Source organism: Seriola aureovittata, chromosome 18, assembly GCF_021018895.1.
Source record: "Seriola aureovittata isolate HTS-2021-v1 ecotype China chromosome 18, ASM2101889v1, whole genome shotgun sequence".
Lineage (NCBI taxonomy): Eukaryota > Metazoa > Chordata > Actinopteri > Carangiformes > Carangidae > Seriola > Seriola aureovittata.
The window spans coordinates 15,227,893-15,243,345 of NC_079381.1; the positions used below are offsets into that span (position 1 = coordinate 15,227,893).

The following is a 15,453-nucleotide window of genomic DNA, read 5'->3' on the forward strand; positions in this document are numbered from 1 at the left end:
GTGATCACTGAGGAACACTGCTATCTTTTGGGAAATCTCTCTGAATTAATGCATTTAAAATACAGTCAGTGTACCAGCGCTCAGCAGATGCTCAGCACTCAGCTTTTCCCCCTGTGATGTTGCGAATTATTGTGATACATTTAATACGTTTTGAGCACAAACTGTTATGCCTGTATATTAAGCATCAACATTTGGCAGAAAACTTCAGGTTGATGGGGTGGCGACAAAGTGCCATGTTGCCGTTTGCATGAAAGAATTGCTACGCTTTGGGTGGTAAACATGTGTTTGTAAGCACTAAAATGTGCGTGCATTGTCAAGGCAGATATGTTGCTTACAAATAAAGACACAACCATTCTATGAATAACTTCTGTTGATGCGAGCCTTGAGAGGAACAAAGCCATAAAGAAAAAAAAACACTGTAAACAAAATGATTTGTGCGGAAAAACACAAACACACATAAATAAATAAATATCTTAAGAAAAGCCCATTTAATAGTCCACATAATATTATACATAATAGAGTATTACAAAAAATGTCAGCAACTTCGCATTCTTTCAACACATTCTTACATTGTAAATATGACACTGTCAAATTAACTGGTTATGAGCGAGTCACTCAGTGGAAAACAAATTTATCTGATCTTTCCGTCAGTCAATTGTCATTTTCACCCGCGTTTAGGCCGATACCGGCGTCTCCGCCTGCTGCTGTCGTATGACGGAGAGGCAGGGTAGGGGACGGACAGCGAAAAAAGCTGAGAGACTCGGGGAAACGATTGCTTGAGTGAGTGAGAAACTGGCAGCTCAATGCCAGAAGAATAGAGTGCTCACACTTCAGCCTGGCCCAGAACTGACAGCATCAGACATAATGATGTTCACTCAAAGAGCCAGGAGAAACCTTGGGGCCATAAGGCCAAACCCGAGTCTTCTGTCCTGCTCTGACTGCTTCGATACGCTCCTCTTTTCATTCCGTCTTTGCATTTTAAACAATAATGCCTCTTTATAGAGATGCCAGTCGATAAGATAAAGGCAACTCCCCATACACATGTATTCAATAATACAGTGCGCGATTGCGCTGCTGTCAAGAAAACAAACACCATGCAGTGCAGCTAGAAATTCCCGTCTAGCACAAATGAAATGTTAATGCTAGAAAAGGCCTACCACTGCCAGACAGGAAAATAACAGATGTGGTCTCTTGTGGTATGGTGAAAGGCCAGCTGGTCAGCATGCTGACTTCAGTAGCAAAAAAGACATGATAAGAGACAAGAGCTACCATAGCACCAAAACATGAATCCATCACTCTTCAAATGACATAGTAGAATATAAAAATACATTTAATTAAATATAATACATACTACAGAACCTACAATCAATCTACAGCACTGGATTGAGAACTGTGAGAGAGAGGATGGAGACTCGATTCCTTCCACTAGGCTGATCTGTGGGAGGACAGAAAGGTTGGATTGCTTTCAAATGCAAACTTCTCCATGCCCATGTTAATCAGGATGATATATGTAACGGGTGACATCTGAATAAACGCAGAGAAATGGAAAGCTTAAAAATCTCAAGTGCAAAAATCTATTTGTTTAACAGGGAGCTGCATTTGGCGCTGCGTTTTAGACCAGCTGTAGTTGTAATAGGGTCTTGATACTGAAGAGCAGTTCAGAGGACAGAGTAATCTTCAGAGTGGAAAAGCAGACAAAGGAGTGAGTGACTGTTTCAAGGTTCTGAATGCTTTAATCCAACGGAAATGTGCAGAAACTATTTTCAAATCAAAATGAAGGTCTCATTCAAAAACGATGCGTCGATTTTAACTGTTGTCAAAATGTGGGTAAAAGGCCTATTATTAAATTCTGGAAGGTTATTGCCATGTCAAAGTAAAGAAAAAATAACTGATGTAAATAATACAATTAATGATAGATGAACACTGCCATGGCTTAAAGAGCCTCTTGATTAGAACAGAGCCATTGTTAACATTATTAGTAATACATTTCCCTGCTATAACATAAAGGCAAAAGGCCCATCTATAAAAATCACACTGCCGGGAAAGAACTGATTGTCATACCGGGTCAGATGCTGATGTCAAAGATTTCAACATTTTAAACATTTTTTATTGTTCATCATACACACAGTGAGAGAAGGTAGAGAAAGGAGGACTGTGAAGTAAAGAAAGAACCCCAAGGAGAAAAAGTGCAAGTGCATTAACTTCTGTGAAGCCACATGAACAAGGCACAGCACTACGCATGAACCTCGGTTCAACTTTATAAATGTTTAAATGGTTATTATCATTATCTTATAGTTATATTACTTTGAGTGCAAAGTTGACGCTGCTGTAAAGAATCCTCTCCGCTCTTAGGAGAGTGTCTAGAATAAAGTTTTATAAAAATGTCTCATTACAGTGTACGCAGTAATAACAAAGTTTAGTGTTGACCTCAAGGACAAATGCTAAAATCCCTGTAACTGCAAAAAAAAAAAAAAAAAAAAAAAAAAAGAAACTAAAAACGAGACCATAGGTCGACTGTAGGATGAGGTTAATGAAAGCAACAAAGGAAGAAGCAACATAAAAAGAGAGACAAAGTCTGAGTTGGGGCAGTTGGATGGAAGAGACCACTGCTTGTTTCCCATGTGAAACAGAGAGTCAACATTAGCTGCGTTTGGGCGTTTTCTTCATGAACTAAAAAGGTTCCTGTGGCCCATTGTTGTCTGCGTTTCCACCGCGGCCTAAAATACCGGGAAGATTATTTACTTTAATTATTACATTATTCACAGCACTTCGAGGACATAACATGAACGAGAATACGGGATAAATCGCATCCTGTATATATTCAATAAAGGACGCAGCGTTTTATTTCCCGTATTATAGGCGTTTATTTTCATCCATGACTGAGTGACTGATAACAAAGTTCAGGTAGTTGCCACTGACAAGCTCCTATGGGTTGTATCCAAGGGTTGGGACAAGCAGACTATATGGTCCTTTAAGTTGGAGAAATTCTTGCTGGAATAACAGTTTGATTACACTCTAATAGTTCATGTCAAGCTGTTAACCCACATATCTCTTGTTGAAGTGTTAATTCTGCGGTGAGTGCGCCATAAACCGTATGACACTTCCACACCACCACCATAACTCAGTCAGTTTCCACTGCCAGGTAATGACAGGTGTCATGCTAGCCTTATGCACACCTCCTCACTTGAAGTGTCACCAAAAGGTGTTTTGAAGGTGAAAGAGGAGGAGGCGGAGCTGTGAGCAGGAGAGGTGAGAGGATTCGAGAGAACACGGAGGTGGATCGAGCGAGGAGATGGTGCATGTAGAAGAGAGGGCAGACAGAAATAGAGAAGGCGGTGGGATGTGCGAGGAGAGGTGAGGTATAAAGTCAACAACAGAAAAGGTGCGAAATAACGGACTTGAAGCCTAAAAAGTTGGAATTTGTTGGGGGAAAGTGCAGGGGTGAAGTGACGAGAAAAATGAGAGACCAGGAGAGGAGGAGAGAGCTGTAAAAACACAGCTAGCAGTATTTACGGTAAGTTAAACAAGAAGGGGTAAAGCACTTAAAAAGTATTGACATCCATAAAGATGAGAGGACGTTACCAAATAAACGCTTTAAAAAGGCAAGCAGAGCGACAGAATGGTCAATTACAGCACATAAAGTGGTGAAAGTGCAGAGGTTGGTTTTAATGATAAAGTCTGGAGGAAGGAAAATGTTTTGGTGAAAGGATGCTGCAGAACAATGTATATACGTATGTATATGTATCATTTAAAGCATTAGCAAATCCTTACACACACATACCATAACAACACCCCATTGACAACAGGTAATATAACAAGAGGTGCATTATAAGTAAAGCTGGTCAGCTGAGCCTTCACCAGATCTTAACCCCACCGTGTCCACACTGGAGTCATTATTCTTTCCTCTCTCTGGTATCAGTTACACTAACTCCAATTCTTCCTGTAGAAAAAAAAGGCCTTAATACCAGCTGGAAGGACAAACAATAACACCACGCTCATTATGCAGCACGGAGATAAGTTGTTGCTTATCTGAAGCGTGTGATCACATCGAGGTGTCTCGACACACTTACCAATAAGAGAGGATTAACAGTGGCAGCGACACACTGTGGGACTCTGACGGACAGGTCATCAGCATGCACTAGTTACTCTCCATAAATAGATCCTTCATACATATCTGATGGTGGCACGGCACTTCAAACATGGCAGAAAAGGCCGGGTCACATCCGTATTTTAGATGGTGACATTTCATGGCATAATCAATTCATCTTAATGGAATTGATGTGATAAGTCGATTCTCTCGCAAGTGCAAAGTAAATCTGTGCAAACGCAGTTTTTCCCTTTGAATTCAACTCTGATGCAAATGAGTGCCATCGACCAATAGCAAGCTGTCTGCGCTTACTATTGGCAGTGCTGATCTTTAGGGTAATGGAAAGCAGGAGAGGAAGCTATCCTCGCTTATTACGTAGCTGTGTTGCACCATCAACTTTTAATTGACCTCCACAAAAGAGGAATGCTTTGCAAACAGGGCTTAATGGTAAATGTCCTTTGAATAAACTGTGTCAACTTATTGTCTCATTAGTAACCAAGCTAACAACCCCACCCCCCTCTTCAATAACCCTTCATTGAATAAAATGATGCATAATCTCAAGAACAAAATGCCAGAGGGAGTACATGGCATATTACAAAGAAAACAGGAGCGAGCAGGAGGAACTATTGTGCGACTGTAGCAGTAGTTGGTTAATGTGTAAGTTTTGCTGTGCCACTTTCTGGTGTGACCTTAAGGCTGACAAAAATTCATATGACAACCACCAACTGGGAATATCTTGCAGAGTGCAGATTAACATGCTCACACTGTCTAGTTATGACACTATATGACACTTATGACACTCTAGAAGGACGAAGGTCCTAACAACAGCAGCCAACAGTGACACATGACGCTGTGGATGGCCGTATAGACTCGAACAGTCAAATGTAACCACAAAAGGATTTCAAAAACAGCGCGTTTCTCTACGCAGTTGCCACACATGCATTCATAGCTGATCATATGTTTATCCGCATCCACATTTAATCAACCACATCGGCGTTATAACTTACCATAACTGAGATGTGCAGCAGATGCATATGTTCATGGAGGACGTGAGCAGGCTCCCGGGCCGTGGGTTGTGTCGTCTGGGCCAGAAGCTCAGACTCAGTCATGGACACGTGGAAGTACAGTGTTCCATTTTCCAACCACTGCTGCTTCCAGTGCACCTGAGAAATATCTTCACCCGTACCCGACATCTCTGCAGAGACACAAGGAGGGAGGGTAATTTAATCCATGAGAGATTAACATTTAAACAGTGTCTTAAAGTGCAAATTTTTAAAGGGAAAAAAAAAACAACAGCTGAATAATGTGTGATGAATAAGCCAAAGTTCAAATGTGACGGTTATGTGTTACGCATTAGCATTCCAGTGCGCTACTCTCTCCCTCTCCCTCTCTCTCTCTCTGCACATCAAAACTGTGCTGTGACTAGAAACCTTGAACCCTCGAGTAGCTGGACAGACTTCTTAGGCTGTCATAATTTTGTGCTGTTGTGCAGTTGGCTCAGTGAGAATTACTGTCAAGCGACTGCATTGCCTAGCTGCTTTGATGAAATCTTTATGATGACAACCTTTTCACTCATGGTATTAGTGAGAGATTAGTCTGAATTCAAAATGAATAAGCGGCCAGCATCACAAATGTTTCAGCCAGTCCAATCAATACAGCGCTTCAATTATAACCAAAATGAGCCACAGATGGGAAAGGCTTATTTCCGTTAATATCCATTTGTTTACACTCCACTTATTTGTCAGGCAAGGCAGACACACACAAAAACAAAATGGAAAGACAATGGGTTCATCAAGCCTCAATTGAATGTCCAGAGTAGTTGTAGAAATGCTGTGTCCTCCTCTTATCTGCATAAATCATCCTACATTTTGTACCAATATAAAACCATTAGCTCCAGGCCGGCGCTGGCATTAAGCATCCAACATCAAAGGAAAGCTGGAAACATTTAAAAGTAAAAGGAGAGGGGAAAATGTGCAAATTGAAAAAAGAAAAAAGAAATAAAAAAAATAAAAAAAACACAACTCAATTGCAATTTATGGGGGCAATGGAAAAAGGCGATGAAAAAGAGCGAGGGGATCACCAGTTTATCTTGATATGGATCACGGCACAAGAATCTAATGCTATCAAGTGGGAGTGGTTTTCAGTAGAGGAGCACTGAGAAGCCTCGGGGAGCCTAAGATTGCGAGGCTTGATACAGTATTTGTCATGAGGCTGGGTGACAAGGGCATAGACATCTGCTGACATCCCCTATCAGCGGCAGGTAGCAAATGACAAATGGCTTTCGGTGCAGCTGGTTATTAACCCGCTGACTCTGGGTCAGGGGACACGGGCGGCAGGGGAGGGTTAGGTGAGCTGTGCTCGGTAGTGCCACGGGCCCTCGGGTGCAGTGAGGGAGCATACAGAACAGACATCCGAAGTTGACAGAACTCAAAACATAACGTACATACAGCTTATATCATAATGCGCCATTACCTTGTAGGTTACATTATTCAAATATAGTCAATGTAAAGCAGACTTTTTTATAAACTTTACTGTGTCTTTTTTCTTAATTGCTCTTGATACTATTTGATTTATTTTTTTAAATTATCAATTAATTATTTATTCTTGAAGTCCAGGGGCATCTTGAGATTGATATTCAATTAAAAATGTATATAAAACAATCATGATAAATCTTCACATTTGCTCCGCCTTGGTAAATTAATATTATGATTAATCAATGATCAAAACAATTTATGTGACTATATGATTGGTTGATTATTTCAACATTAAGTCAATATACACTTCATCTAATTTGCCATACTCTCTGAAAGCACACTAGAAACATTCTCCCTCTTGTATTAGACCTGTGAAATGTTCTACAGTTTTGCTGACTAGAAGCTTATGATGAAATTTTGTAGGGTGTGAAATTCTTAAACGCCATAACTGCTGGCTGCTCAACTCTTTATGTTTAATCTGTTGGCTGAAGACACACTGCTTGACCTATCACCTTGACAGAAGATAAAGCTTTGTCTGCTGGGCCAACAGTGAGGTGCCTCCTGCCATCTGTTACAGTTTTAAACAGCTTATAAAGCTCCTGTCAAGTTTACCTTGGAACTTTGCTCACATGCTTTGTGTGCATTTCAGATGGCTTTAAATAACTCAGATTATGAACAACACTGACACTTGGTTTGATCCAAATTAGAAGTTATTTTCCTGCAAAACAAATCATGCAGTAATAGTGGTAATAACATGCAGGAAGGATGGACAGTAATAGAGTTTCTAGGGCTGTTACCTTCCTTTGTACGATTGTTATGTAGATGAGGAAGCTCAGCGAGCATGCTATTTAAAGACAAAAGGACTGTGTGTGTGTGTCCTTGTCTTTTGCGCTGTGAGACTTGTCACTGGGCACGTAGCCAGACGTTAGAGGGATATAGGTGTATGGCCTCAAGGTCTGCTTGTAATTCATTAGGAGGAACATTATTAATGTGTATATGTGCATGACTGTGTGTGCGCGTGGATACTGCACGAGTGTGACTAAAGCCAGTGTGCTCCCAGCAAGGGTGTCAGCAGTGCAGTGTCTCCCAAACTGAGTCCAAGGACAACCCAAAGGGATGCCATGATGATGATGATTTCACGGAGCAAGGAAGAATGACTGCATGGATCACAGAGAAATGGTGACACATTGTAATGCTTTGATCCTTACAGAGTAAAACAGCTCATTGGAAGTGCTCGTGTTTTTCTTATGGGTTACCGACACTGTGGCCGTAAAGACACGGTGGCTGTCATATGATTCAAAGCTGCTCAGATGATCAAACTGGTGTTTTTGCATTTTAAGCCATTAGTGTATTCTTTACATTGCTGCTGTCCATTTTCCTAACCTTACACTACCCGCAGTCTACCACTGGTGTCAGTCAATGAAGATCCATGATAAAATTTCATAATTAAACCTGTGCAAAAATCTTCTGAGTGATACGTTTCATTTGTTAAAGAAGGCTTTAATGGGCGGCTTTTTGGAAATATAGATATTGGAATAAGGATCATGTGGATTTGCCTGTTTCTCGTATTTAAAGTGGGTGCTGTTTGACAAACGATGAATACTTGTGTGTGGGGGTGGGGTGGGTTATGGCAGTAGAGGAAGTTCAAAAGGAGTTTAGCTGACTTTTGTAACTATCAGCTCAGAGCAGCGAAGTGATCTTAGTCATTCTGATCTGTGTGCACTCTTTCATCACACTTGTCCATTTCCATTATAGTTATTTATGTAGTAAGGTCATTGTCCTATTGTTCTGTGTTGCTCTTTGTACAATGATAGAAGCAAACTTTTAAAAAAAATTTTTTAAGGGCATCGATTTTACTGTAATATGAAAACCTTGGTTTAGTCCCTTTTCACTTTTCACAATATACAGGAAAGATAGTGACAGCTCAGACTAAATCCTTAATAAAGCCTTCTTACTCTTTGCTAAGTCCTCTATGCAGGTACTTAAGATATAAGTGAAATCTTCTGAACACACATTGTCAGCAGAACTCTTATTACGAGAGCTGGTGATCATATAAGTGCTCACTCTGCGTCTTACTGTGTTTTTCTCCATCCCTTTTCTTTTATCTGCTTCTCCTCCAAGATCTTTCATCATTTCTTCATCATTTGCGAGGTTTGGATGGAAGTGCTGAGTAAAATTTTGAGTTTACTGTATTCACATTCCTTAAAATTTTGCCTTAAGCAAGAGTGATTTCCACTTAACACAGTCTCAGAGTTGGATATCTGATGAGGCGAGGTGTGCAGAGTAAATTCAAACTGTGCATGTCCAGCGCAAAAACACACAAGAGAAGTTTTTCTCATGAAAACCTGTGTTTCCATTCTGGATTTAGTGAAATCGAGTCAGCTAGAGGGGAACATCAAAGGAGTGCCACACATCACTGAGGGACTTTTTCTTCTATCATCATAACAAATTGCTGTATTTTCCAAATCCAACCTGCCACCTCTATCAAACCCGAATTACCCTTACTAATGTCAGAAGCTGCTCGTTGCTCGCTGAAACGAAACAGACCACTGTGATTAGCGAAGCATTGATCATAGAGCCCACCAAACTGTTGCGCTGCTTATTAAACCGACAATATAAATTCTTGTGCTAACAGAGCAAGACGTCTCACCTTAAACCAGGTGTCTGGTGTTTTGGTTGTTTGCTTTCATTTGCACAGATGTCCACTGTCATACTACGTGTCAGAACACTGTGCATCCTTTTCACAGACGGTAGCTCACAACTTCATTCTCTGTGAATATTGTACCTACAGTCATCAGGCACACAAGCCCAAATGTTCATGCTACTCTGTATCCGCTATAAGTGTGAATACGCAACTGTTTGCTAATGTATACCGATTCCTCCTTCCTACATCATTTGCCATGAATTGTGGGTAACTTAACAGGCTCATTGCTGCCCCTTGTGGCAATTGGAGAAAAAAAATATCCCACATTACCTGCAGGTCTCAGTTACCACAGAGGGCAGTAATGAACCTTTGTGATCATACATAACGAGGCAGTAGCCTATTTGTGTGGTGAAAATGATTGAACAAGGTGAAATCAATTTATTTTATCCCACACCTAATTTATTGCACAAAGCGTCTTTGCTCGTTGTAAAGTAAAATCCACTCTAAAACTGAGTACATATTTGATGTTTCAACATTTCAGTATTTGAATTAGCAGGGATTAGCAACTCCCTCATGCTGAACAACAGGAGAAAGACTGGAAATGATGTCATCCAGAGACAAATCCTGGGGCTGCTCCACTGATCATGAACATTAAAAACTCCCTTAACACTATGACGGTAACCATGGTGATTTCACCGGATATGTGGGGATATTTTGAGATTCACAGCTGGAACCCATTTGAATAGGATGTCTCAAAAATCTTATGAGCCCACAGAGTCAAAATCTAATCCAGTGTCAATGGACCATCTCCAAAACGTATTACCTGAAAACATCTTTTCACTTCAATCTTCAGTGCTCTTATTTCCAGTTAGGGAGATGGCAGTGTGTGTGTGTACACTGACTGTAACATCTGAAAATTTGTTTTCCCGTGGAGGTGGACTTTACTTTAACATCTGACTACAACCACACTATCTAAACCATACAGTATTACTCTTAGAATTATATTTTTAGGAGCAATATCTTCAATATCATGACTATCAATTATAGCACAATCAGGCTGCCAAGGTTGCACTGCCTCCAACAGCCTGACGAACAGCAAACAAGGGTTCGACACATTCCCGCATTAGAATATATTGTCTGGGAGCTGACAAACATATGCATGCACATACAAACACAGTCCTCCGCCCGCCCACACAACAACACCGGTTCCCAAAACGCATTCATCGGTTTAAAGGTGATCATAGGAGTGCAGAGTCAGTGATTGTGCAAGCCTGACAGCTCCATGACAGTTTGTCAGCTCGGCAACAAGCACGTGTCATCAACATTTACTATGATGAAAGCTGGCACCCTAAAGGCACTTTGCTGCCTGTCATTACATACGTGGCATAACGCTTCTGTCTTCCACTGACTGCGCCCTGTATTTCATTATACAAGCTGCCTATAGTGTGGATGTCTTGTGACAACACATCGGGTTGATCAATATTCTAATAACTGATATGAAAAAATAAGGATGGATTCATTAGGTTTCAAATGTCTCGGCCCAAAATGAAAGCAAGGACATAAAAGCAGATGTGAGAGTATGTGAAAAGAGAGAGACAAGCAGACAGAGAGGGAAAGGGGAAAGGGATTTATCAGTCTGACACTCATCAAAAGTGTTCAAGTATATTAGCATACCTCCCAGACATTCAGATGCTGCCTCAAAAACTCTGTCATCTGTGACAATGGCAAATTCAACATGTTTTCACTTTTTGATTTCACACCCCTGTCGACAGGAAATGCTAATCAGTAGCAAAGCAAACATGCCTCCTTTATTAGCTACTAAATGGTCTGGATGTCATATTCCCAAAATGCTAACTGTGCTATTACCATTTATAAGGATGTGATGGGAGCTATGGAATATTTAGGCAAATACAGGATGAGCTACAAAAGGCATGCAGGGTTCCTCTATCCAATTTAACAACAGTGTGAATAAATGTCACCCTAATGGCTCTTTGCAAACACTAATGAAATAGCTGGCATTCACATAAAGACCAATGAAAATGAACGCAATTAAAAATGCATCAAGACTTTTTTTTTTTTCCTTCTTTTCCAGGAATCATAAGAGTGTTACCTACACATTCCCGCCACAGTGGGATAATACACGTGTGTTTTTGTTTTGAAATTATGAGAATAACTCAAGTAACGCTTATGCTGGACTATGTTGTTTTCTCACCACCAATGAGCCATACCTAAGAAGAACATTTTCAGACAAATTAGGTGGAATTCCCATTTTTGAAGTTGTGCTATTGCTATATAGCCATTAACAGTTGTTTACTTTCCAGTCTTGAAGAAACAAAGCACTGGAAAAATTTTAGTTTTGCTTCTATTTTATCAATTGTATTTTTCTACTGAAGTTAGCATGCTAGCCAGCTAACCCCAGTCCGGCCATCACTGTCTCGTCATTTTCTGATACCGAGTCACTGTAGCCTCCAGTCGGCCCGGAAGAAGTAGCGCTGCTCAGAGGGCTTATTATAAACTCTTGTCCTGTAATTTGCAACGATGGCCGCAGCTCTGTGCAAGACTGGTAAGTAAACAGTCGTTAATGCTAATGTTCAATTCCATGTAGCAATAGCAAAGCTCACAAATAGCTCCCATTAATGTACATTAAAAGTCAAACTGAATAGGTTAACTTAGTGAACACAAATAAACGTTTAAAAAGGAAGTGGTAACAAAGTAAAGGGGATTTCTGATGACCATTCAGTTTGTGAAGAAAAAGAATAACAGGCAAAAAGAAAGGAAAAAGGTATCAGTACCCCCCCCCTTCAGACCTCCAAGCACTGTGGACTGTTGTCGCTATACTTCCTCGCTCAATCAGCACTGTGGGATCCTATTCTGTTGACTCAACACCTGTTTCTCTGGATGACCTGTTTTTCACCTCACTTCCCTACATGCTCCCCACTGCAGAGGCCACTTTATACACTTTTACAGCAGACAGTTCTTAAGCTAAAATGTAGGCCTGTAAGTAAAACTCATGTCACCACTGATAATTTCACTAGCTACTGAATTACAGCAGTTCATGAATGAAGCACATTTGTCCAAAAATTTCTTACACTTTTTTTTGGTATGATTAAATTTGCCTGGTATAATGGTACTAACTTCATGGGCCTGTTATTTAAATCTGTGTCTGAATTAGTCAGAGATAGACTGCCGCTTTTATTTATAGTGACTACAGCATTAAATTTGCTCTGCATGCAGCATGTGATAAACAAAACAGCCATCCTAGGCAATACCGCTGGAACAGGAGGAATGTTGTAGGATTTCAACAGTGACAACAACTTTGTCCCTGGAGTTCTTAGTGAGGTCCTCTGAAGGATCTCCTGCTAACGAGAGGCCCTGCCAGTGCCACTCAGGCCTTATCGCTGATGTCCACACCCACACTGGCTCCTACTGTGCTCAATCACAGCGGCAGCTGTTGGACTGCGCACTGACCACCTCCTACAGAAAACCAATCATACTTTCAGAGACACTGCCGGTGAGCCTCACAGCATGAAGGAGAAGGTGACTCGTGACTTCAGAACACACAGCCAAGGTGTGGCAATAACAATATTAGGAAGTCGCAGAGAATGCCTTAAAAAAAAAGCAGATATTTCTTCATTTTTCCCGACAAATATCCTCGAAGTTAAGTGAAAGTCAAAGCTATTAATTCATCTTGCATCCTGCTTCTGTAAGAGTATAAATGAAACTACTAAAAAAGACACAACGCAGCTATCCACAAGTGTTGCTAAACATCGTTCTACATACTTTCTAACAACAAAGACAAGTGCAAAGTAAGCAATGAATGAATTATAGGACATCATTTGTTTTATAGTGGGGCTAGAGGGCCTCTGGGAACCTTTAGTGACAATGTAAATAGAATAAACAAATAACTGCTTGTCTTTGGTCCCACTGTGACACAGTGATTACAATCCGTTGTGTGTATCATTGTTCCTGTGTCTGTGTGTGTATGTGCAATTGCACGTGCACATGTGCGTATATGTAGTATATTGTGGGTCAGTGCCTCCATTATTGCTCAAGGTCACTTACGTTTTAAATTATCTGCGGTGATATACACAAAAATATCATCTATGGAGCAATTAAATTATTATATATATTATTATTATTATTATTATTAACCAGGAAATTGGCATCATTAACCCACTAAATACCAGTTAAAAATTTTATTTAGTCCGTATCTATAAATGTTTTGTCCCTTGCGCTCTTGAGGATTAGTGAGGCAGAGAGCCAAAAAAAAAAAGAAAAAAAAAACAAACAAACAAGAGCCCTCCTACTCCTAATGTATTTAAAGTGACACATTAACGGGATAAACAGTCCCCTTATCTGCTGAGTGCATAGGCTTCTTCTAAAACGCTACAATCCCATTAACAAGACCTATTCTGATTTCACATCTCTCTCACAATAATGTAAGGCTTGACCACCAATGGGGGTTGTCTGCCAGTGCCAAAGTGGGAGGCTTGGGTGTAATAATACATGCATTAAGATTTACTAATCCTTTGTTTTGGCCTCCAATGAAACTTCGGCCAAATAAGAAGGGGAGAATGCATTGGCACAGTGAATTAAAACTACACTTACAGCACTCAGGTCGACTCTGTGCCAAGGAAAGTTAAAATGAAAAAAAAATGAACATCTGAAAATGTAGATATTGCTACCAACAAACAAAGCTGATGCCGTCATGACATGTAATGTGGAGGGGTCGCACGGGTACAGAATGAAACCAATGTAGTTTTACAGAATGTTATGTTCTGTAATTTTTTTCCTTACTGTTAAAGCTGGGAGATATTTGACCTATTGCCCTTTCACGAAGTCTGACGAGTAGCACAATTGTGTCACGTCAATTTTTTCAATTTAGCTGGATATTTACTAAGACTATAGATGTACTGAGGCCAGACACAGTTCATCTGATTTGCATAAAGTCCCACTAAATAAGACCTGATGCCAGTCTGTTTTGACACGTGCCGCAAATGTGTGGGAGGCAATGGAGCATAGAAGAGTGTTTTCTGCTGATAAACTTGAAATACTGGTTGTAGAGAAGGCATATTTGAAATAATTGTATTCATCCTGCGGACCACAGAGAAAGGCTATAAGAGAGGGAATACTATGTAAATGGCCAAATGTCATCAACTCATCAAAAAAAGATCCCTGATCCCTTGGACTTGCTTCAAACACAATGCACTGGACCACTGAACCTCAGCCATTTAAAAAAATACACATTTGTGTAAGAATGTCATGAGAACCCATACTCACATATCGTTACCAAGTTGATGTCACGTTTCTTAAAATGTGATGGTACTTGTTTTTTTTACTGTACTGTAGATGTGATTCTTCTGGGACTGACGAGGGCAGTATAATAACACTACAAGCCTCCTAGTCTGACAACAAACTTGAAGACAGCAGGAAGGCAGCCACAGTGAAAAACAAAACGTGGAATGGCAGCAGCAAGTGCGGGTGCAGCAACTATATAAAGTCTGGATTGACCGAAGTATAATATAGGTTTTGGATGAAGATTAGCACGAAGCTGGCTGTCTGCTGTTTGATCTATACCATCTTGATCACACTGAACTCAGTTGCTAGATGATTTTAGTGATCACCTGCTTGGGTCCTGGTCCCAGGGGCCAGTTAAAGTAATGGCCTTGTAACAACAGGCCATGATGTGTTGAGCGTACCCAACTGAAAACACACTGGCCAAGGATGAATTTATAGTGGGAACTCAACTGGGACTCCTACATATCCCAGCATGTAGTTGAGGAAAAATTCATAAATTGCTTGGTTAAGGATTTGATACATAATGGGGTCTGCCTGTCAGGGGTCGCCACATGGGATGTTTCTGTCTAGAACCAGATCCAACCAGACTTGGCCTCTGCTCTCTAACCTCGCCCTGGAAGAGCTTCAGGAATAGAAATTAAGTCTTGCTCTAATAATTGGATACACTGACTTGCTCCCTCTGTTCTTCATTTTGTTCTCATCTTCATTTCAATTACTTCTTACATTATTGTCTCTGGAAATCTCAGCCCCTTCCAGTGATACCAGTTTTCCAATTATAGGACGGACTCAAGTTCTCCACTGCTATTTCAGCCACTTCATGCGGTAGAGCCATGAGCACATCTGTGTGGCTCCACGCTGGCAAAGCCATACCTTATACTTTCAGCACAGTCCGTATATGTTGACAGGTCCCAGCCAGCCATTTATGCATTGGCACGAGCCCTAGGTTGCTG

At 40.6% G+C, this 15,453-nt stretch overlaps 1 protein-coding gene across 1 annotated transcript in view; it reads right to left on the reverse strand.

Annotated features, from left to right (window-relative positions):
• LOC130186481 (astrotactin-2-like) overlaps positions 1-15,453 on the reverse strand; it is a 248,702-nt gene that overhangs the window by 197,085 nt on the left and 36,164 nt on the right. Inside the window, exon 2 of the mRNA XM_056403643.1 lies at positions 5,095-5,282. Within this exon, the coding sequence (XP_056259618.1) occupies positions 5,095-5,282 (188 nt within the window). The remainder of the gene's footprint in view (positions 1-5,094; positions 5,283-15,453) is intronic.